The sequence below is a fragment of the Numida meleagris genome, chromosome 3 (genome assembly GCF_002078875.1).
Source record: "Numida meleagris isolate 19003 breed g44 Domestic line chromosome 3, NumMel1.0, whole genome shotgun sequence".
NCBI lineage: Eukaryota > Metazoa > Chordata > Aves > Galliformes > Numididae > Numida > Numida meleagris.
Genome location: NC_034411.1, coordinates 17,703,052 through 17,726,943, shown reverse-complemented (window position 1 = coordinate 17,726,943; position 23,892 = coordinate 17,703,052). Strand labels below are relative to the sequence as shown.

Genomic DNA, 23,892 nt, shown 5'->3' with positions numbered 1-23,892 from the left:
TAAAGCTATCTGCTTTGCAATATTAGTGTTTTGTTTAGTAAATGAGTTCCCTGTAAAAGCAGTCCTGGATCAACAGCATTGAATGGCTCTGTGTTGGTGGAAAATATCTTTTCTGTTGAAGAATCCATTAATGTCAGAAAAATTGTCTTCTAGGTGTGATGCTGATGTTGTGTGGGAGGTGGAAAAAGGGCAGTTGAAGCCAGTAAAATTCTTTTTGGAAGTGAGAAAGGCAAGAAGCTTTGGTTTTAAAAAAAAAAAAAAAAAAAAAAATCCCTCTTCAAAGTGTAGCAGTCTTTCAGCACCTGTTAAAGGCCAGATTGTGACGAGCAGGGGGAGCTGTTGTGCATCTGAACCAGCCCAGAGCTAGGACGCATATTTCTGGGGGAACACTGAGGCAACTGAGCCCCAGTGGTTCTTGTGGTAAGAGTAAAGATGTTTGTGAATGAGAAATTCGTTTTAGTAGAACTGCATTCTTCACCCTTCCAGCTCAACTTGGCCCTGAAGTCAGAGCTTCCTATATTTAAGAGGGGGAGAAGAGGGCACTTCCCCAAAAGCAGTCTCAGGTGAGTTGGGACCTGCTGAGTGGATGATTAGATCTGCCCCAGCAGGATGCCAGTTCTAAGATTTGCATTAAGGATGCCCAGAGCTGAGGAAGAAACAGGAGTTGTCTCCCAGAACGTGAGGCTTGTAGTAAGGTTTGGGAGCTAGTAAGAGCAAGCTGAAACCAAGTTGTGGCATTTCCCATAGCAGTATTTTTTAAAGTTCCTCATAACACAGCTGCAGATGTAGCGAGCACTGTGTTTGCTGCTATAACAAACTCTGAGCTCTTTCCAATACTGTGTGCTGCTTTGCACTCGTGGCCCTTGAACTGAGGGTTTGGGCCTCCTCAGGACTTGGAGATCTTGATCAGCACTGATCTTATGGGGAGCAGCTGAGGGAACTGGGATGGTTCAGTCTGGAGGAGGCTTTGGGGAGACCTGTGGCTCTGTACGACTGCCTGAAAGGAGGTTGTGGCGAGGTGAGGGTCAGCTGCTGCTCCTGGGTAGCAGTGATAGAATGAGGGGGAATGGCCTCAAGTTGCACCAGGGGAGGTTAGGGTTGGGAATGAGGGAAAAACAACTCAGGGAGAGTGGTGGGGCACTGGCACAGGCTGCCCAGGGAGGTGGTGGAGTCACTGTACCTGGAGGTGCTGCAGAACTGTGAAGATGTGCACTGAGGGATGTGGTTAGTGGGCAGTATTGGTGGTAGGTGGGTTGCTGGACTAGGTGATCTTAGAGGTCTTTTCCAACCTTAATGATTCTAGGATCTCTGGCTGGTTTTTGTTTGTTTTACATTATGACCTGTAAGTGGACAGGCTCTTGGATTTGCAGTGGGAGTAGGGGCTGGAGGTGGGGAGCAGGAGTTGTCAGGAGCTAATGAAGACTGAGGCAAGTTCAAAAAAGCACTCTAAGTGACACCGGGGGCCATTCTGTGTCCCGCTTTCCCCGATTATTTTCCTCGCTTGCCGTTTACAGGCGAGTTGATTCCTCTCTCCCTTTCTGGGCAGGCGTGTGTGTGAGGAGAGAGGCGCGGGGCGGTTGAAACCCTCCGGTCCCAGTGGGTGCCCGCCGCTGCAGAGTATGGCTTTAATCTCCACCCTGGCTTTCATCAGGAGGATCAAAGCCAGCCGCGACGGGCGGCAGCGCGGAGCCGAGGCCCCCAGCCGCAGCGCAGGAGCCGTGCGGCCGCTCCCTGGCCCGCGCTGAAGCGAGGGGAGGCGGCCTCTTCCCAGGGGGGCTCGGCCCGGCCCCGCCGCGCCCGCCCCGGCCCGGCGCCCGCCCCGGCCCGGCCCCCGCCGCCGCCGGCTGCTCGCTGCGCGCGGATCGGCACCGTGCCATTGTTCGAGCGGGCGGCCGGCACCGCGCTCGGGTCGGAGCTGCGTTCTGCTCGGCCCGCGTCTGGTAAGTGCCGAGGGAGCTCGCGCCGGGTGGAAAAGAAAGCGTTAAGGTGTAGATCTTGCTAAGAGTGCTGCCTGTGTTCGGTTTATTTTCGCTGAAACGCTGCTCTGTAGCGTAAGCGGAGCCCTCTGCTTGTGGGAGGCTGCAGCGGGAGGCGAGAGAGCAGAGGAAAGCAGCCCCGCGTCAAGCTCCGGCTGTCCGAGCAGATCCGCTGTCATACCAACAGCGGTTGGGCCGTCGTGCCTTCCTAGCGCAACTGGGCACAGGGGAGCTCCGACAGGGAGAGGAAGCGGAAAGGTCCTGCGGGAGCGCGTCGCGTTCGGAGAAAGTCACTGCTGGGCTGGCGGTGTGAAGCTCTGCTGGCTTTCTCTGCTGCCAGCTCCGTGGTTTGTACCTGTCTGAGGTGCCGTGGCGCTTGTAAGAAGTGCAGGCTCTTAGTGCTGCTGTCAGAATTTGGGGGGTTGCTGTTGGTAGCAGCAGATGCTTAAAAGATTCTCCAGTGTAGTTTTCCAATATGAACTGAAAACCTATTTTGAAACAGATGGTCAAGAGGTTCCGTAACATGCATTGTGAGGTGGTGATGTGGTCAGTGGTGGCAGGGTAGCTGGGACTGTATCCTTAGGAGCACTTCTTTTTGTCTCCCTTTACACCTGTAGTAATGTAAATGGTAACCCACAACAAGACAGATGAGCCAGAAACCTGCGGGACTTTCAATACAAATAACTTCTTTTAGATAAAGAAAAATACTGTTGTGTGTGTGTCATTTCCCCCGTGTAAGCAGGATTAGAGCTATCTTGGATAAGAATTTTTGCAATTACAAAAGTTAAATATCTTTCATATAGTTATGGAAAGTCAATGAGTTATGTAAATAAGATTTGTTGTGAAGAGACCCTCCCAGCTGTAACCAGTACATTGGAACTTGTAGTGCATTCTCTGTGCTCTTGCAGTGTACTGAGGTGTACCTGCCTTCCAGAGCTAGGCATGCTTTTCTTGAAGGATGGTTTGTTCTTGTCAGGTCCATCTGTATCTGTCTCTCTTTCCCTTTCCAAAACTCTTGTTATGTGAAGCTCTTTTCTACTCTTCTTAATATATACTTTTTTTTCCCACTTCCCCTATGCATATATGTCTAATTTATTTTAAAATTTTAATCATTGCACAAAACTTCTAGAAAAGAATTTTCAGGGCTCCTTGTTACTTCTATTTTTAGCTTAATTACTATGAGCTCTGACTTTAGCTAGAAAGTTGTTTTTTTTTTTAAAGCACTGCAATTGATTTCTTTAGGCAAAGCCTGGCAAATGATTTCTGTAAATGGTCTGCTGTTGTTTGTGCCAAGAAAAGTAACTTTAGCTTAAAAGCAAAGTAGATGTTTGCATTTATTGAGCGATCTTTCCCACCCTCTGCAGCCTTTCCTAGCTCCCACAGCTGGTGGTGCCGAGTGGCTCCATGTGCCAGCTCGGCAACACTGACTCACCAGTGCCCATCTGTACCATGAGCTACGCGCTGGCATGGGGACATCTGGAAACTCCCTGTCACAGGAATTGCCATTCCTCAGCCAGCCTGCGAGGCAGGAAATGAAATCATGGTGGCTCAGGTTCAGGATGGGACAGCTTCATAGCAGGTCAGGCTGTTGGGAGGAATGGAAGAATTGGCTCTTTTTTGATTCTTTTTTCTTCTTTTTTGAAAAACTAGGTACAAAATGAAAGAGGGGAAGTTTCCATTCTGCAAATCTCTTCTGCTTTGTAACTGTCTTCTAACTACTACTGCATGGTAGCAGTGTGCAGATTGCTGAAAGTCTGCTCCTTACCAGGGAGAATGTGTATTTATAGACTGCTCAGAAAATAAATTGACTGTAATCACTGCTCTCAAAAGTAGGAACTGCATCATATTGATCCTTAAAGTGAGGCAGTTGCATTAATCACATAAACCCGTGTGCTCGTGGAAGAATTAGAGAATCTTTCTGAAGATAGACTGTATATCTAAATTATACTTTAAGTACCTGAGAACAAAGTGGAAGGGATGGGGAATCCTTGTTTCTAGCGAGTGTCTGTGTTTTGTATAGTGCAAGCTTTTCAGGGAAGACCTAGTGGTTAACATCTGAAATAGAAAAGCAAGAATCAGGGCATTGAGAGAAACCAAGCACCACATATGAATGCATAAGAGCTAGAGAATTTGAAAAATGTCTAGCTGAGAGCCAAAATGGAGATCAACAACCATAAAACATTAAAAAGCTGTTTGTCTTGCTAAAGAACACTGCAATGATAGATAACTAGACGTCTCCCATAAAAAAACAGTATCAAACACCAGGCACCACCTGTTACTTCTGGAAATGCTAAGAAAAAGCAAGGATGCAAAGAATTTTGGTGATGTGAAGGAGGAAAAAACCCTCCATAGAGTGGCTGTGTGCTCACTGGCACAGCAAATGAAGTCTGGAGAGGATTTATCCAAGTTTACAGTCTGAGACCACATAACCCATTTGCCACATGAAAAAACCTGTAGCCTCTTAAGGGACTGTAAGTCCATTAGAGCATTTCATCTGGAAGGAGACTTAATAGGTAGCTATGGGATTGTTAAATGTTGCTTATTTCAAGAATGCACTACTTTTTGAATTAAACTGCTTTAGATGAACTTTTGACATGAAAATATTCTCCCCCCCCCCCTTCAGGCAGTAAGTTTGCATCCGAACCATCATGCTTTGTAGCAGGCAAGTCTGAAAGGACCTGGAGCCGTTCATTTGGCTGAATGGTAGGATACTGACTGCAGCTGTAAGGCTTTCCATAACTCTTCAGTGACATTTGAGTTTTGTCCTACCTTTAATGAAAAAAAAAATCTTATAAAACAGTTTAGTTTTATTTTAGTGCAAGATGCAGATTTTGAGTATATGTGTTTTTTATTAAATGTTTAAAAAACCTCAGCAATGCAGCAGTTAGCTTTTTTCCATCTTCTTCTAACAATCTATAAATTATCTGTGCTAATATACCAGGTTATACTAAATTTCTACTACATCGTTGCCACTTGCGCTTTTGTCATTCTCAATTGGAGGCATTATCAGTCCAGATGGGATTTGTTGAACCAATGTTTCTTTAAGTCTTTTTTCTAAAGAAACTTTAAAGTGAAGAAAAAATATTTCAGTTGAAGCCAAAGGAGCAGGTGAACTTAATCCAAGTCTCAAATGAACGCACTAGTTAGGGAACACCAAATCCTACATAGTTTCAGCACGGTACCGCATTACTTTATTTCCCTGAAGGGCTTGCAATGTAGATGGCAGATGTCTGCTGTGTAAGCCGTGTTCATTGTTAGCTCTACAAATAATAGAGAGATTACTCCATAAAACTGTCACTGCGTAGCATTGCCTCTGCGGACTGTGGTACTTTCCAGATATGATGCTGTTCCAAACTGTATGGCTGAAGTGCCTTCTTAGCAGTTACCGTTATCAAGCACAGGGTAATTGAAGATAATTCTGGTTTTCTTCCGCTAGCAGTGCAGCTGGCATAACTTCTGAATAGTCCTTTATGTTTAAAATACTGCGTGTCCAACTGGAGAGGTGAAGAGGGATGGATAACCAAGTGTAGCACATTAAACATCTAGATTAACAATTTTTCTAATTGCATTTAATCTTCTGTTGTCTAGGGCTGTGTGTATAAAAACTGGTGTTATATCCATCACCTCATTGCTTAGAATGCCTGTCACTTCGAAGCCTTCAGTTGTGAGTTGAGATAATAAAAGTATAACAAAAAACCCAAACCAACCAAACAAAACCACAACCCAAAACTCTATTAGAGAATACCAAATAAAGCTACTAACACAAATGAAAATAAACAGCACAGCTCATTTTACTTCGAGTGTTAGTGTAAGCCTTAGTTCTTCTAAGCTGCAGTGGAATACAGCTGCTCATCACATGGCTACCGTAAGCATGCAGAGTAGTTCTGCTGACTTTAATACAGTGTGGAGAGAGCCTGAAGGTGAGCAGGTGCTTCCATGTTGCTCAGATTCAGTGAAAATGGGTGGGTAGAGCTCAAGTGTTTCTCAAGGCTTATGAAGGAAAAAAGAAACAGTTTGGTCTATTAATTTTTATAGCTTGATGTAGTTGCTGACTAATCTGTTCACTAGGAAAAACAGGATCAGAATTATGTCGTTTAGATGTTGTGGTACTGCTGACGAATCTCTGGCTTGTCTTTGAATTTACTGGTTTCTAAAGGGTCATTCTGAAGATTGTGTTTAAAGTGAAAGCATGCAGGTAGATACTACATCCCTTGAAAATAAAGTGTTGACCATACTGAATGCTGGCTGCAGGGTTGGCTGGAACAGATGCCCTAACTCCCATGTTGCTGCTTGGCAGGGTCACAGACACCACAAATGTCCCAAACTCACATGCAGAGTGCCAGTTGCGAGGGCATGAGCTGAAAGACTACGCCAGTGCTATGGACACACCTCATGCAGAAATGCCTGCTTTCCTTCACAGAGTGATGGGAAACAGCCACTAAAAGTTATGGAGTGCTGTCTCAGCTACTGCATGCACAGATGGCCTGGGCTTAAAGTAAAAAGGATGTGGTTTGCCTTCTGGAGGGACTAGATAGCTGCAGCATCTCCATGCCTGATTTTTGGTCGTAATAATAATCTGCAGAGCTGTAACTTGTAACTGACTGTAACTAACAGTCTCAAACAATGATACAGATGTGTTGAACTAATTTACAAAAAAAAAAATGTAACCCCACCGCCTTGCATCCTAACAGTTACGTGAGTGAATGTGAAAATAATCAGGCAGCAGTGCCCAAAACACTGCCAGCCAACTCAGTGGGAGCTTTCTCTGCCTTGCTGTCTGCTATCGCTCTGTCCACAGCAGTGGTCTTTGAAGCTGCCTGCAGTTTGTGACCAAACTTGACTGTTCAAACACAGCAGTGTTTCACATTACCAGTGCATCTCTTCAGCCTGAAACAAACTTTAGCTGACCACTTGAATTTACTCTGTGTTCTGTGAAAAGTCCTCAAGGGGCTTGACGTGGAGAGGGGGTACAGGGCAGGAATGCGTGGAATTAGACTCTGGAAAAATCTCCTGCTCTGAGCACTTATCTAAATGCAAGTGACTTCCCAGGGAATCTGGCTCTGCTCATGATCTAGAACAAATAGCCTGGGATTAATTTTTGTTTCAGAAGTGAAGGATTTAGTTATGTCTTGGGGAGATCCCGCGCAGGGGGGCTGCTGGGGGCAACATTCCTCTGGGCAAAGCACTTTCTGCTCAGAATTAGCATTCAGGCAATTAAATAGCTCAGCTGGCTGGGCAGGCTTAGTGCTGAGCGCTCTCCAAAGGTAGCAGGGAAGAAAACAAGTTATAAGCAAGAAAGTTTCTCTGTCTTAATCTCTGTGTTGTGTCTTTCTGCAAAATTCAGTGTCTGTAATGCAAGCCTTGCAATTTCCACTTGGATTGTTGTTGATTAAATTCAGTATTAGATAGCTAACATCACTAGCTGAAGTGGTTGTAATGAACTGTTTCTAGTTTTTAAGCAAATGTTGGTTTATTCTTCTAAATAGCATATAGTCTCTTTTCTCCTCCTCCCTCCCTATCCAAAAAAGCTATGTTACTTGGGAAGGAAGTTCTTATCCTAGTTCAGTATGATGTTTCAGCTTTCCTGTTATTTATCAAAATACTTTAACTTATTTTCAAGTCTCATTAAAGCACAGTTATAATTAACAAGGGGAAATCAGCTATTCTAAATTTTGGTTTTGAGCTAGGCTCCTTATTTAGCTTTCCAAAACAAATAACTTTCACTTACTCAAGTTTTCTTCAAAAAAAAACCCAAACAAACAAACACAAAAAACCAGCCTTTAGAACAAAGTCTTTAGTACCCTTTATTTTCAGTACAGTGCATTTCTTAATTGCCTTTGGAATACGTCATGGGATGGGTGAGCTTTTCAGTCAGTAGTAATTGAATCCTAGGATCTTTGTTAAGCTTAGGAAAGACATGTGATTATATTACAAATTTTTAGTGTTGATAACAATTCATTTTGAACTTCTGCTAAAGACCACCCAACAATTTTGACAAAGGTTTGGTTCATTTAAATAAGGAGTTTTTAAAAGAGTATCATCAAAAAATGTGAATACTCATGGTTTTCAGTAGAAATGGGAGGATGAGAAGGAAAATTACCCAAACCACCACATCAGTGATTATTAAACAATCTGTGCTGTGTGGTTCTCTCTTCTGCTGGCTTTCAAAGAACACAAGCAAACTGCGGTGCAAGGTGTGGATGGTCACGCCGTTTATACTGAAGTCTATTTTCATAAATAGTGGCTGTTACTTAGACTTATACAAAATGATCTTGTTCCCCTGCTTCTCAGCCGTAACTTGTTGGCTGTGACCCAGAGTCTGTCATTTGAGTTATATAAATGCTAAGCAATTAAACCAAAATGTAACTTTTTGTTGAACAAGTGAGTCCTTCAAAACTTTCCTGACTGTACATGTTACTCCTTTCCATTTGCCTTGTGAGATGATGAGAGGAGCTTTACTAATTTTAAAAGTTATTTCTGAGCATCCGGAAACACAGCAGCTCTGTAAACTTTTCTTTATTTTTGTTTCTTCAGGAACATCTCTCATCCATCAAGAACTTGGAGCATGGCAATGAGTGATGTCAGTGAGTCTGTGGTCCTGAGCAATGGCAGCATCTTGTCAAATGCTACCAGCCCAGGTGTTGCTGCTGCTAATGATGGAGATGTTGCTTTCCAGGAGCTCCCATCCAAGGAAACACCAAGAGCAAAAGCAAATCCAAACGGCTGCCTGCAATTTAATGGTACAATCAAACCGTCCTTTCTGCCTTTAGACAACCAAAGAACTCAGCAGATGTTGTCACAGTGCTGCCACCCTTGCCCATACCATCATTCTTTAAGTAGCCATAATAACAAGCAAGAATGTCATTCAGTGGTTGGCAGCTCAGCACCATCTCCTATGACTTCGTGCTGCATGCAGCCACATACTGAATATTCAGCATCTATTTGCCGAAAACACACCCCCATATATCAGCCTGCCTGCTGTCTTCAGCCTTCCCCGTCCTTCTGCCTTCACCATCAGTGGCCTGACCATTTTCAGCATCAGCCTGTGCAACAGCATATAGCCAGGATAAGGTGAGCAGTTTGCTTATTTTTGTTGTTGTTAGTTCTCAGTGTGGGTAACTGTTTCATAAACATTTCATAAATATTTATCTTAAAAACAACAAAACAAAAAAACAACCCAGGAGATCTGAAAAAGAAGATGAACCAAATTTCTTCCCAGGTGTTCTTACAATTTGATCTTTGCATTACCAGCATAACTTTTCTCAGAAGAATCCAAGTTGGGAAACTAGTTTTGTTTCTAACTAACTAATGCAAAAATAGCTAAGAGAGCACTGAAAGAATGGGTAATGTCTGCGTAGTGTAACAAAACCCATATTTTCCCAAAAAATGCATTGGAAAATATTTTCAACAGCTCCAAACATAAATGTACTGACTTTCTTCTTTGTCAGACCATCTGTTTCAATGAGTTGCCCCCATGTGTTTTCAGCATACTGACTAAATGTAAAAATTGTGCTAGGACTGAGAAATCTTGGATTTTGGATACTTCTAAGCTTTTACACACGGTTATTTTTTTCTGAGTTGCACTTGAACCAGACTGGATATTTTTTCACTGGGGTAGTAAATGTCTCCTTGTCTCCCTGTTGTCCAACATCTGCATCCTTGCTTTGAAAGCTGGAGCTACAAGTTATTCTCAGAAAGTTGTATGTATTTTCTCTCATTGAAATGAACTAATTTTAAACTACTGAGAATATCGGACTTGGAGAAATATCCAATGTGGAAAATGTCAAAGTGAATAAAGCTTTTTTTCCTTAAGGTGGAAGCAGATGAAAAGAAGGATAATATAAAGTGCAAATCAGCTTTCCTCTGACAGTTTTTCCTCTTACAAATGGAGAACTCTTAATTGTTCAAATGGCTAACAATCCAACTTTTTTTTTTTTTTTACCCCATAGCTGTTTAATTGTTAAGAGAAGATGAAAAGTTCTGTATAATGCCATATGCAAAGGTATGCAGGATGTTGAACAGTTACTGAATTGGTCAGGCATACTTTTCACTGTCAAAATGGGTGCACTAATTTTGCTGTTTTTCTTGCTCTGGAGCCAGGACTGTTAAACTTCATCTGTATCCCTTTGTCTTGAGGAGGGGAATGAGATTTGATGCATAATCTGGGTTTCTGTTGCTCTGGGTAGGAGCACTGAAAAGCTCCTCTTTTGGTTAAATAATGATTCCCAGAGCATTTCAGAAATACTGTGTGGTGTTCTTTTTTGTTGTTGTTTGAACTACTCTGATTAGGATCTTGAGCCAAGATGCTTTTTTTACTCTTGCACTTCCTCACCGTGACGTATGTTAGTACGTAAATTATAAATAATTTGATAAACGTTCATCTTAATGTTAGCAGTCAAAATAAGGATAGAATCTGACCTTTAAACCATCTGTCTTTTTTAGCATACTCTACATATCCCTATCAAAAGTTCACTGTTTCTGTTCTGGAATTCCTTCTAGTTTATGCAACTGAATTTTCTCAATGAGAAGATGCTTGCAATATGCAAATAGAATATTTTCTTCCATCTGCTAAAAATCACCCAGCCTCTAGTTGCTGTCACTCATTTTTAGCTCAAAACATGATAAATAGGACTTGGGTCCCTTGCCATGCTGGAGAAGCTGGTGTTATTGGCGTGGAAGCAAACGCTTTCTTCTCTGAGTAATCTACAAGGTGTGTCTAAATGTTACATTCTCTTGTTGCATTGTGAATCCAGTTTAGCGTACTGTGAAACCATTGTCAATAAGGACGTCTTGGTGGGAGTTAAAAACACAATGCAATTGGATATAGCCTTGCAGAGGCTCAAGAAGAAGCAGTCTTGTTCATCCATAGTTACTTTTCAGTGCTAAAGAGATTAGTAATGCTGTACATGAGATATTCTTAAATGACTACTGTTCCACACTCTAATTTTACTGTATTTTGAGCCTAAAATCTGCAGAACAGCTTCTTTTCCAGGTATTTTTCTTACGAGGCTAATTGGAAATCATCCAGTTTTATAAAATGTGCATGTTTTAACAGAGTTACTTAAAATGCAGGTTCTCCTGTGTTACATTAATTAAATTCAGAATGTAGTCAAACTAGCTTTGGTTTAGGTCCTTTGTATTTAAAAATACACATTTGAATATGGTTAGGGTTTTGCTGGGGGGAATGATTCAGTAGAGGAGGGTGAACAATTTTTGCTATCACTTATGCTTACGGCTCTGGGCAGGTAACCAATTGTTTCAGCACGACAGGTTTTGTCAGGTTTTTAAGCCCAAGGCTTAACATTTGTCAGTGACCTAACTTTAAAGGAATGTGGATCTGGTATATCATTGTGGATTGGAGTGCATAAAGAAGACATTGAAATAATGGCACACTTGTCCTGTCCTCTTAAAGCTGACCGGATCTGGAATTTTGTAGTGTTCAGCTTTGAAGTTTATAAATACAGTTTCATGGAAATGGCATCTATATACAGTAAGTTGAATGTCGAGGGAGCTGGTATTTTTTTTAGATGGTTGAAAAAGGCTTTTTGCATAAACAGAACATTTTTAGTGGTTAGTGGTATACAATGTGATGGTGGCGGAAAAGTCTTTATTATGAAAGCTGGTAATGCAAGTCAACTGTTGGCCATGATGATTCTAATTTTTAGATATTTTTTCTGAGGTTGAAGGATATTGAGCAAAGTTTTTGTGGTATTTTGTGCATACACTTAAGATGTAGTTGGTTCAAACATGTTCATCCCTCTTTTCTAGTGGACAGGGTATCTTGACTGCACAAACAGTTCCTGTGAAATTACAGCTGTCTGTTCACATCACAATGTAACTGTCCAGGGGACTCACAGTTTCTAAACTTATCAGTCTGAATGGTACGATTAGTTCTTCTGTATAGGTACTACTGGAGGATTTTCCACCCTGTCCCTTTGAAAGGCTTACGTTGGAGTAACTGTCTATGTCTGAAAGCGCTTATATGTCAACAAATGTGTGGGGGTTGGAGCCCCTGTAAGGTGGGTGGTTGTTGCCCTTCCTTTGCTGCCATCTGCTTCTGTAATCATCAGAATCCTTCACTGGACAGACTGTAGAAATGAAGAAGAGGACCCAAGCAAGGCTGTTAATCTGTTGTTAAGAAGTGATGAAGACCGATGCTTGACAACTGGAAGGACCAAGTTAGGAGTCACTAGGGAAGAGTAAAAACATGCAGCCTAGCATCATGTTTAGTGGGATGAAAGCAAAATAAAATAAACAGTGCTGGATTGCATATTCCACCAGAACTAAACACTGCAATAAAGATATATAACATCAGAAAAGTCTTAAAAAACATTCCTGGTATTTTTCAAGATCTGTTAGTTATACGTGAATGCTGACATGTCAGTAGGGACAGAAAAGGAAGAATGTGCAGAAAAGGTTCAGTCTTATGTTTGTGGAAAGCATGTGTTAACAATGTGTATGCCTGCTGTATCTGGTCCCAGTTAAACTGTTTCTCTCGCATTTGTATGTGAACTTTGTGATGGGAAAACTCAAGTTAAAAAGTACCTGTATCCTTACTAATCTTCATGCCACTTCTTTTGGAATCTATTTTTTGTGCTACAATATAGGAAAAACTTCTTTCTATGGATTTGGAGACAGAAGGTAGGGGAGGAGAGGTCAGGGGGCTGCCAAAAGCGGTGATAAGGAAACTGCCAGGGCAGTTTTATGTTACGGATTTATGTTATGGTTCTGGTATTCAGAATTCTGCTGTATCTCACAGAGTTGCGTGCCACACACTGTTCTAACAGCATTACAACTCTACTTCAGTACTTACATTTTGATACTCTAAAAAGGAATTCTATGGAAATGCAAAGGCTGTGAAGATAGAGTATTATAACCGCCTCTTGCTCATTTTATATTTTGTTTCTAGTGACTTGGCACAAATATTAGAACCAGAAAGAAATAAAAAGCTCTTGTTTTTTCAAAAAGCAAGGGAATGTTTGCCAAATACCAATCTTAATAACAAGACTTTGTTATGAAACAGCTCCCTGCTTGATTCCAGGAAAAGGATAATTATCTATCACATTCGGCTTGCCTTGCAGAGCTGATCGTACATATACATGCATATACAATAGTTCTGAAGGTAGTTTCTTACGTCAGCAACATTAACGGCTCATAAGAACTACACAGAGATTTTAGACTAAATATTTTCCACCTATTTACTTTCCAGTTTTGAAAATTGTTAGCTTCTGCTATATTAAACACATTAGAGGATGCTTTTCTTTTCACTTTTTATACAAAGTATGCATTAATGTCTTTTGTATAATGCAAATGTTGTGTTATAGATTAATTAAAAACTTAATTCCCTTCCCACAAGAGGATTAAAAGTACGAATCTTAAAAAATAAATAAATAAATAAAATCCTTTAGATTAGATTTTTGAAGATTGTTTCCGAACCTTCAGCTGAAAGGCAGAAGTTGCTGCTGTTACTTCATTCAGTGTGTCACATGTTCCAAGTATCTTGATTCATGCTATAGAACATGAGTTGCTGCATGTTGATTATTTATATGGAAACAATACAAATTCTGACTTTAATCTTGCTTAAGTCATTTACTCCAGGCTAGAATAGGAATTCTTACTTTCCCATGATTTCCCAGAACGGAGAGGCTGGAGGCAAATGGGAACCACAAATTAGGTGCTCCCATTCATGCCACAGTATTAACAGCACATTGGCATACTTGGATTTTAGTATAGATGATGAATGGACAAGGAATGTATAGCAATTTCATGGTTGTTTTTTTTCTGAATCTGAGTCCAAATGCAGATAATCTGTTGTGCAAGTGTACAGGAAGAGCTCTCCCTGTGACCGAACAAATGGTTTCTTTTCTTTCTCTGGATTTTGTTTTTGTGGTACTCAGCAAGCTGAGTTGTGTTTTCTCAATGTTATGCATTTTTTTTCAGTTTCACTTAGTCTTAATCTATTATGCTCACTGATAATTTAAGAGGTTTGTTCTGGTTTTATTAATCCATTTACTGTTCCAATGCTAATTATTGTTCTTTGTCAGCTATGCAAACATCATGCTGCGCTTTGTTAGTCTTGCACAGAGGTGAAAGCAAAGAATGGCGTACAGAGACCAGAATCTCAATTAAAAATGTCATTTATAATTCAGTGGTCAATCAAATTAAAAATAACACAAGTAAAACAAAAAATTACATGCACTTAAGAACAAAACATCACAACTATTTCACTAGGCAGTCCAAGGGATTCTTGTAGGCTTTTAATTGTACTAATTAAGCATTAGCGTTTGTCTAGACCAAGCACTGCTTTGAATCAAGCATTAATGCGATAACAAAAAGGACGTACCAGGTTGGTGCTCTGCTGAGGAGCAGCTGGGAGATGCTGGGACCTCATCTCTGCCACGTACAGACTCTGGGTTCTACATGCTTGAAAAACAAATTTCCTGTACGCTGCGTCCCTCACCTTGCCTTGAACAATACAGTAGCTCAGACTTGTCTAGCAGTCTGCTGGGCCTGTGGACTGTAATATTCAGAAGATATCATTATCAGATTATGAGGGAAAAGCAATGAAGAAATAAAAGGGCTCATTTTGTATTAAATGGACTGGGGAAAAACAGCATCAGTTGTGTTCATTCTTGAAAAGGACTAGTCTGTGTGTAAAGACAACATTAAAGCTCACCATTTATTCGGCTAAAATAATAGCAGTTTGTTTCAAGGCTTTCCCTGTGTGTAGTTGTTCTTATGCACCTTTAACCCAATGGGCGGTTGCAATACATTTCAAATGGAAAAGAAGATAATGCTGGTCAATGAAGAGCAAAAGTTTACACTAACCGTAACCGGATACTTGATTTTCAGCTTTATTAAAGAGATGAGATTTGGAAGATGTGAATATTCCCGTTTCTTGAAAATGTTCAGCTTTCCTGAGTGGCAGAGAATGTGCTGCAGGAGGATAATTGACCTTGGAAAGCTGTTTGTAAGTTTCTATAACTGGCTGTGGCTTGTTCCAAAATCACTTGACCTTCCTCTCTGATGATATCTCAGTGCGTTCTTCAACTCCTAGTAAGTAATAATAGATAGACGTGCTTTTAAGTAGTCAGTAACAACACCAAAAAAAAAAAAACCAAAAAAAAAACCCAACCAAAAAAACCACAACCCTCCCAAGAAAACCACACACATAAAAGAAGTGCAAAAGAATAATGCACATGTGTCTGAGCAATGTCATTTCAATTTTGTTACTCTGAGTTTGCTCTGAGGTTTCTGCCCATATTGTCAGAGTATCTACTGAATGAACAAGTGTGTTAAAGTCTTGACTATTAATACAAAATACAAATTACATAGTACCACTGATTGATCAGTACAGGTAGGTGGAGTACAGGTAGAAACCTTAAGCTATTAGAACTGATCATATTTCAGAAACTCTGACCCCTTCCCTTGGAAGTGAAGTTTTTCTAAAAATCATAAATAGATAATTGTACTGGGCCAGGAAAAGTTCAGTTCTGTCAAGTGGATGAACTTTTGCTAACTTATTCCTGAATGGTTTTGATTATATTAAATTTGTATTACAGTCCTGATTTATCTCACAGTACTTTTTTGGCATCTTAGCTAAAATACTGAAACCATTGAAACATACTGTAAGTGTTTCTTTTTTGCTTGCTTTCCACTGACTAAGCAAAACAGACTTAATCTCAGGAAATGCAGAAGGTGATGCCACATAATGTGTGCTCAGTTTTTCAGTGAAGTTACCATATCCTAAAGAGCCTTTTTTCATAGTTACTTACTAAATCCTTTTTAATATCTTACTTGTGTTGAACATATATTTGCTTTATATCATTTAAAAATTATTACATTTTAAGTGACTACGTTCACAAACATTGGAACGGCATCGTAACGCTAAAATGTTTGTTTGAAGTGAAATACTTTGCTGAATTTAAAGCAAAATGAATTACGTAATGGCATTTTCATTTGCTGTAAGTTGTTAAATATGTAGAGAGAGAAAAATTAGCATTTGTCCCAGTAGTCAGTGTAGTATTTTGGAAGAAATTGGAGGGGAATGTATTCTGTCTGGAAAAAAGCTCTGTGTTCAAAGGAGGTCCTCTAAGCTTCTGAGAGCAAAAACGAACGCTCTGGTGACTTGCAGCCACAAATTCTTCCATCTGTCCAGGAAGGAGGAGCAAAGCCTGTGCCTGTTGAAGCCACATATATTATACCTGAAGTCCCCCTATTCCAGAGTCAAGCTTACATACGCTTAGTGTCGGTCATTAATGCCTATAAGAACATGGGTTACAGCCTTCGTGGAGAAATACCTTTGCAAAAATAGGTGCTCTTGTATGTCTCTCTCGTTCTCTTTGGTATCATCTGATGGAGCTTATTGTGCTCTGTATGTTGTGTTTTGTTAGGTCGTGTTAATTTCCTGTCTGTCAGAGAAATACAAGATGTGACCATGACCTTGCATTCCTCCATTCAACTGGGAAGTGTAATAAAAGCAGCTTTGAAATAAAATATTTCTAAGGAAGGAACTTTTTGCCAGTAAAACTGCTGAAAACGACTCTGATCATCATTTAAATCCCAGAACATATCTATTAATTTCACTGTAATTATAGAGAAAAGAAAAAAGACTAACAGTTTTAGACTTGTGAGGGATCTTGCAATAATATTAGTCTGCTCCAAATTAGCTGCTGGCTTGTTTTCAAATAATGATTCATGGTGGTATTTTCCTAAGCCTTTTTTACTGTCTTGAATAGTTCAGAACTTTTGTTCAACTTGCCAAGCGGTGCTATATGTGGCCCTGCCTTTAGTGCTTCAGAAATTAAAAGAATATATGTTTATATATATTGCTTCAAATAAAACTTTTGCAGAAGAATATACTTGAAATTATGTTTGGACTTTGCCATTTGGAATTGGGACTATCCATTTTAAGTGTTCTTGATGGCCATTTTATTATTTGTATTCTGAGAACTGTGTTTAAAAGTGGCTTCAGTCATTGGAGAAGAATTTCTGAGGGGAAAAAAAGAGTCTAAGAAAAATAATGGTAGGGTGCATATGACATGTCCCTCATATACTGTTGGGTTTTGCTACGGAGGTGTTTACTTCCTGTTCAAGACAAGTGAACAAGCTACACTCTATTAAGGGACAGAGCCACCTTCCTTAGCAGTTGATAATATTTAGTCAGTTCTTGAAGGTGAAAGACAGAAGACATCAGAAGTCAGCAAAAATGAAGTTTTAACTTAAACTGAAGGCTTTCAGTAAACACAGGTGCCTGCGATGTCTTCAGTCTGTATGAAACAGGAAAGGAAAGGAAACAAAAATACTGAGAACCCAAAACCTTGGAAGGGTTTGTAGGAGCATTTCAAGTTTCAAGTCATCTGTATTTTAAAATTTTGTAGGTATTTTATTTTTAGTGTATAATGAATCATGTTGGGATTTTAATCTTATTGAAATAAAATGCATATGTATAAGATGCATAGACCTTTTCCCATATATGTTGACCTGATGATAAAAGCATAGTTTCCTGCTCAGTTAGTCTGTTGTATGTTGCCATAAGCTGGAATCTTGTGACTGAGAGATGCCAAAACTACCTTTCACTTTTTCAAAAGCAGATCGATATTTATTTTCAATATTTAATATTAATTTCATAGCAGAAAGAGAGATATCAAAACCCTGTCGCAGTTAAGTAGGGTTTGTCACTGACTTTAGAGAAATCTTTTTTTTTTTACCCAATGTGCATGCTATAGGCCAACAGAACATACACTTTTAGGCTGTATTTAACTCAAGATTCTTCAGTATAAGTGTCATAGTGGTAATATCTTCCTTACTTTATTTTTCCTTTGAGAAAGGCAATACTGTTTGCTCATATTTCCTGTAAACAGAACAGATCCTCAGTTGGAACTGAGGAGATAGGGAAGAATACAAGAAGAATAGACAAGAACCTTTACAAAACTTGGTATCTCAGCTATAAAAATGTGAATTGGCAGGCTATTTCTTTTTGGTCTCTGCTACAAGGTCTTCCATTTTGTTTAAATTTTTGCAGAAGAATAGTCTTAGCAGAAATAATTCATGAGTATAGGGTTAAGCGAAGGTGCAATGTTGAGACTTCACACTTTTTGATGGGTTGAAGTAGCAGTTAGTTTCAGATCATCTCTTCGTGACACTCTAGAGAGGAAGAAAAAGTAAAATCTTTTTGAGTTGTTCTGAATGTTTTATGTGGGCAAGAACAAGAAAATTTAATCTGGAGGTTTGCAAAATTTTTGGTTTTTGCAACGTAATTGCTTTGTATGTTGCTTGTGTTAAAATGATAATACAGGAAAAGTGTTATATCTGACTGTGTCAAAAGCTAGCCTGATATTTTAGGGCAATTAAAATTGTTCTCATGGGTCAATAACATAACAAAACCACTAGGATTTTCTTTCTCTGCAAGGATTTATTTCGTATTGTATGTTCTTATGGAAGGTATACAGTAAGATGCATATCTCATTCTATCCTGCAGGGATTTAGCTTATCCTTCAGCATAATAATGGCAAAAAGCTATGTTTTATCACTTCTTGCAACCAGATCTACCAACAAAGGGAATAGCTTCCCTCTGGCATGGCAAAGCTTTGAGGTTAAACACCTCAAATTCCTTGGACAGAGGAGGCTTTATGTTGATATTTTTTCCAGTAAGTACAGCTATTTATTGTTAATTCAACATTCTCATCTCCTCATTAAATTAAATGCAGGACAGCAAATTTACTTTTTATGTTATTACCTTTTAATGATTTTTTTTAACCGCTGTTTAGGCACCTGTGCTATACAAGGTGCTTCAAAAAGAAGGTATAGTTTGTGTTCTGAAGAGCACGCTATTTTATAAATGTGCTGTGGTTTTTTTTTTTTCCCGTTCTAGACTTGGACATATGTTTGAGCCCTCAAATTACGGTCCACTGTAACTGTTCCTATTCTAATGCAGCTGAGCATGGATTCCAGCTGGATTTACTGAATTTATCAGTGGTCATTACTTTGACATCTGAGAGCAGTTTCTGCAGTGAAGTTGCAAAGCCTGGTGTATGTCTATTTGAGATGCTTATCCTCCATTTATCTGGGAATGTGCAATAAACTTCTTGGCAGGCTATGGTGCAAAGAAGAGCAGAGCATCCTCAGGTAGTGCTGGTTCCAGCTGGAGCTGTCTGAACATCAGGCATCAGTTCTGTGCTGTGCAGGTGACAGAGTGCTGGCGCAGATTGCCCGGAGAGACTGTGGAGTCTCCTCCTTGGAGGCTGTATGGGTGCCTGGGCAGCCTGCGCTGAATGTCCCTGCTTGAGCAGGGATCTAGTGGACCTCAGCCAGTCTGTGGTTCTGTGCAATGGCACCTTTTGGCCAAGGCTGGAAGTTCTTCTCTTGCAGAAGAAACACCTGCACTGGCATTTTGAGATTTATCTGTGGTGCTTTGAGTTCTTGCGTTATACCTTAGAATAGGGCACAGCACTCCCAGTCAGTGCCTTAGTGCTGCCTTGTGTCTGGGGTGGTAGCCCCACAGCATGAATTTCAACTCAAAGCCTACCTTGTTTATTTCTCCAAGGAACAAAGGGGAAAAGCTCTTGTACATCTGTGCTTCAGTCTCTACATCTGTGCACTGTGTAATAGAAATTAATTGCATCTAAGCGTCATGAAATAACTCCGAATCCAAATATTTAGCCAGGGTAATATCTAGAGTTGTGATAGGGATTTAAGGTGTTTTAAGAAGACGTTGTTTGGCCAACTTAGTACAAAAGCATGTTTTGAAATGTATTGACCCTCTTTGACTGACTTAGTAAAACAACGTACATGAACAAGTGGACAGGAACGTTTATATTCAAAAATCATGTTAGTATCCTTTTCAACCTTTTAACTTATGATATCCCCCAACAGATTTTTAAATGCTGGTTGCTCTACGTTAGGTAGAAAATGCTCTTCTAAGTATACTTCAAAGGACAATTCTCAACACATTTTCTATGCTATAGCACCTTTCTGCAGCATTTCTTTCATCTGCTCATGAAACAGCTAGCACTGATTCTTTGTGGTGTGTGGTGAAAGTGGTTACTTCAGTTGATAGCCTTTTTGCAATCAAGATTTGTGAAGAAAAATTGCAAAAGAATGTCTTGGAATACGTACGTACTTTTATTGTCATCTGATACATTCTGGTTTGTATTCCCATGAAATGCAGAAGATAAGCAAAACAAATGCACTGCATAAACAATAAACCGTTCATAATTTTATTATTAAGTGTTAAATTCATTTGAAACAGTTTTCATGCTGGGGAATATGCTCATGAAACGTTGCTTTGTGGCATGTAAAGTCCAACTAACGTAAAGGCTGTAGAACTAGAGTTAATCATACTTAAAATTTCCAAAAGCTTACCTTTTTGCAGTGGTTCTTGAAACCACTGGTGGTTCTTGAGGACCAAACTCTCCTGTTACACCCATGCCAATCTACTAACTTGAACGAGAAAACTAATTCAGTGCTGTAGTTGAAAGGAAGCTTTAGCCATTCTGAGAACCAGAAGGCAGGATGTGGCACAGTGTGTTCAGCTTCAGGAAGCCAGAGTACTTGTAGTGTTCTCTCTCAGGCTGAACAAGATGTAAAACAGTCACATTTTTTTGTATTTGTCATCTGCCCACTTTGAGCTGATACATACAGAAAGATGTGAATGTTTTCTATTTCCATAATGTTCAAAATATTGATAGAAGTGCTGAGTGAGTGCTTGTTTAGGATGAATAGGTGCATAGTAGTGTTGTAGTAGTCCAGTCCAAACTGGTGCCATAAGCTGTCTGATCTTATAGCAATGCTTTTCAAAACCAGCACTCCTCCTTTTCAGCATTTTGCACAGAAGGGTGCTAGTCAATCAGACAAATTTCATGTTGAGAAACATGCAGGGTTTATAACCAATCTATTTATCTTCTCATTTTGTAGTTCCTAATTGTGGGATGTTTGGACTAAGCTGGCCATTAGAGAAGGACAGCTTGAAGCAAAGCATCCGTTGAATAGAGCCAAGGCTTGCAGTAAATGGTAGTAGTGTATAACCTGTGCTTTTCTTCCCCCTCAACGCAGTAAGCATTGGATTTTAATGTGACTGTAATTTATGTAATGCCTTTGTTTTGCTGATCCTATCATAAACAAATGTGATTGTCACTTTCCACTATCAAATCTCTGAGAACTAAGTACAAGGGTAATTCAATACACATATCAGCTTGGCTTTTGTCCCAGTGCAATTATGGACTTCACCATTTCTTTCTCATGAAAACCTATTATTTTTTTCTGTCTAGACTTTTTTTGTCAGAGCTTAGTGGTGTTATTTAAACTGACTAAATGGGAGTATAATGCCCCAAAAATTAGACACAGCAGCATTAATTAAGTGGGAAAGATCTGGTTTTACCATGCATTTCTGTATTTTAGAGCATAACTAAAGAATTTTTGTGCATAGTTTACAGGGATAACTTTTCCTATTGCCTGATATAATAGAGTCATCACAACAGCTGCAAGGGATTGGTTACACTGCTGGAATTCACTCTGGTATACACAGGTTTCTTTAACGCATGCTTTTCGAAACAAAACAGTATGATAGCAGGTGTGACCTTTAACCCTCCCTAACTTTGAAGAACTTAATCATCATCATTTGTTTGGCACTGAATACATTTTGCAGGTGGAGGAAACAGAGGGAAATGTAGTTTGGTTTTGATGGGAAAGAGGGAGGGTATGAAACGATCGCATTGGTGTTTGTATTCTTTTTATGTAAATTAAATTAGCCAAAGTTGTTTTTGCAAGTTTAATCTTAAACCAATTTTATATTCGATTGAGAAAATCTGTCTTGCCGTATCATTGCTACAATGACATAATTGAAATACAGGGTATATTTTGATGAAGGGAGATTTAAGATGTGCACTTTTACTAAGATCTTGTATGCAGAAGGGGCTGGGAAAGCTGCGGAAAAAGGCAATACACAATAAGATGCATTGGGAAGGTGCCTGCATCCATCCCCAGAGCATTATTGATTACACATTGGTCCTTCCCAACACAATTTTGTCTCGTCAGCTTTTTTAGGAGCTCGTGTGATTCTGTGGCAGTTTTGTACCTTGCTGCTCCAGGAAACGTTTTGTTTGGGGGGATGTGTGGGCATGACTCTCCAGATGAAGCAGCCAACCCTTCACAAGGTCAGGGAGATCACTGGTCATGGTGTTTTGTTGTGTGAAGAGCAGTCTTGCTGCCTGGGCAGAGGAAAGCGTTCTCTCTGGGGGAGTTAGGCCTCTAATAACGCATCTGCTTGGTTTTTCTACCATGTAGGTCAACGTTGTTGGAAAAGTGGGCACTAAAATTGACAAAGTCTGAGCATACAGAAGGCAATTAATCTGTCAGTATAAAAGGAAATTGTCAAATAAACCTTAACACACATCAGTATAGACCTGAATTACAACCACCTCGACCGTACTCGTTGTCCTTGCATGGCTGTTTGTTGTGCTAAATAGCTGTAGGGTCGTGTTGCTTGTAGCAAAGTCCATTATGGCACAGCTGAACTAGGGGCTGACTTTCACAATTAACTTGGCATATGGAAATGCAGATCTTTGAAAATAAAGGCTAGAAATTAATCTTTGAATCACCGTATTAACAGTAAATACATGTGGATATGTTTCTCTCTAATCTAGAAACTCAAGAATATATGCTACAATTACAAAAGCCCATTATCTGACTCAGGCTTTGTCCCATTCCATACAGGCATGGAAGCATGGATTAAGCTAGTGCTCTTGGTGCTGAATTGGTCCATGAAAGTCCTCCTTGTTGAAGCATTTATCTTCATCTAGAAAACTCCCTTCAGATTTGAATTCAGTGGTTTCCGACCCCAGTGCCTAGTTTCTTACCATTTGTGCTAGCCACTGTGAAGGTGGTTTTGTGGCTGAGGCTTTACTTGGGGTGACAGGAAGCCTCTTGAGCCTGCCTCACAGCTTCTTTGAAGCCTCAGGCAACTTACTACTGCAAAAATCATTTCAGAAATCAGTTTTTTGGTATCTATAATAGCTGACAAGTACGCTATTCTTCCCTTGGCACCAGAAGTACCAGGAAATTTTTGGTATTAGTTGGAAAAGAAGCGTGTTCAGAATCTCTGTAACTCAGATTTGTGTGTGTTGGACTACAAACTAAAAGTTGGTGACGTTTCATAGATTTAGCCTTCATTTCTGGGGCTAAATTTAACAGAAAACTCTTGTCTGTACATTTCCTCAGTCTTCGAGTTACTGCAGCTGCAGACTGGGAGATCTCCTCTCCTCCTCCCCTTCTCCAGCCTCCTCAGGGCTGATAGTGATTTGTGCTGCTCTGCCAACTCTGTTCTTGTCCCCGTTAGCTGCTACAATACTTTGGTGGGTTGGAGCATTTCCACACTGCAGTGGAAAAATCTTTTTATACAATTCTTATGTGATAAAAATATCAGAGTTAGATTAAATCAGATCTTTATTTCTTGAAGAAATATATATAGAGAGAGAGACTTTGTATTTCTTGATGAAATGTTCCATCACCATTACATTTGTGCTATATTGCTTGAGACATACACTGAATGAGTGTGAAGAGTAGAAGAGAGCTTTTTTCATCCATCCTTTCCACTGAGGAAAGGAATAATAAGAATGCTACTGCTTATATTACTCCAATAGTTATATTTTCATCATTCCTTTTGCTGTCATGTTATTTGACAACACTTAAAACATGCATCTGAATTAGACTGCCTGTTGCTGTGTTAGGAGTTGTTTTACTTAGATTATACTTTTTGTTTGCTGTAATAGGCTTTGACTTCGAGGCTCAGTTTTATATGAATTAGATAGAAGCAGATGTAGTCTGAGCAGTACTGTCATTTTGTACAAGGTGTGGCTGCAGCTACTTTGAGGTGGTTATGCCAGAATGGTTGTTCCCTTGGGCTACAACTTCAACCCTG

At 40.0% G+C, this 23,892-nt stretch overlaps 1 protein-coding gene across 8 annotated transcripts in view; it reads left to right on the top strand.

The window, feature by feature from the left end:
* DISP1 (dispatched RND transporter family member 1) overlaps positions 1 to 23,892 on the top strand; it is an 87,331-nt gene that overhangs the window by 46,296 nt on the left and 17,143 nt on the right. For 2 of the 8 annotated variants that reach the window (XM_021390537.1, XM_021390543.1), the window contains 2 exons: positions 8,511 to 8,556; positions 8,653 to 9,047. In XM_021390537.1, the coding sequence (XP_021246212.1) occupies positions 8,511 to 8,556; positions 8,653 to 9,047 (441 nt within the window). Of the gene's footprint in view, positions 1 to 1,824; positions 1,941 to 1,991; positions 2,355 to 4,656; positions 4,680 to 8,510; positions 9,048 to 23,892 lie in introns of those variants that run through there. The other 6 variants (XM_021390536.1, XM_021390538.1, XM_021390544.1 and 3 more) reach the window with 5 other exon arrangements.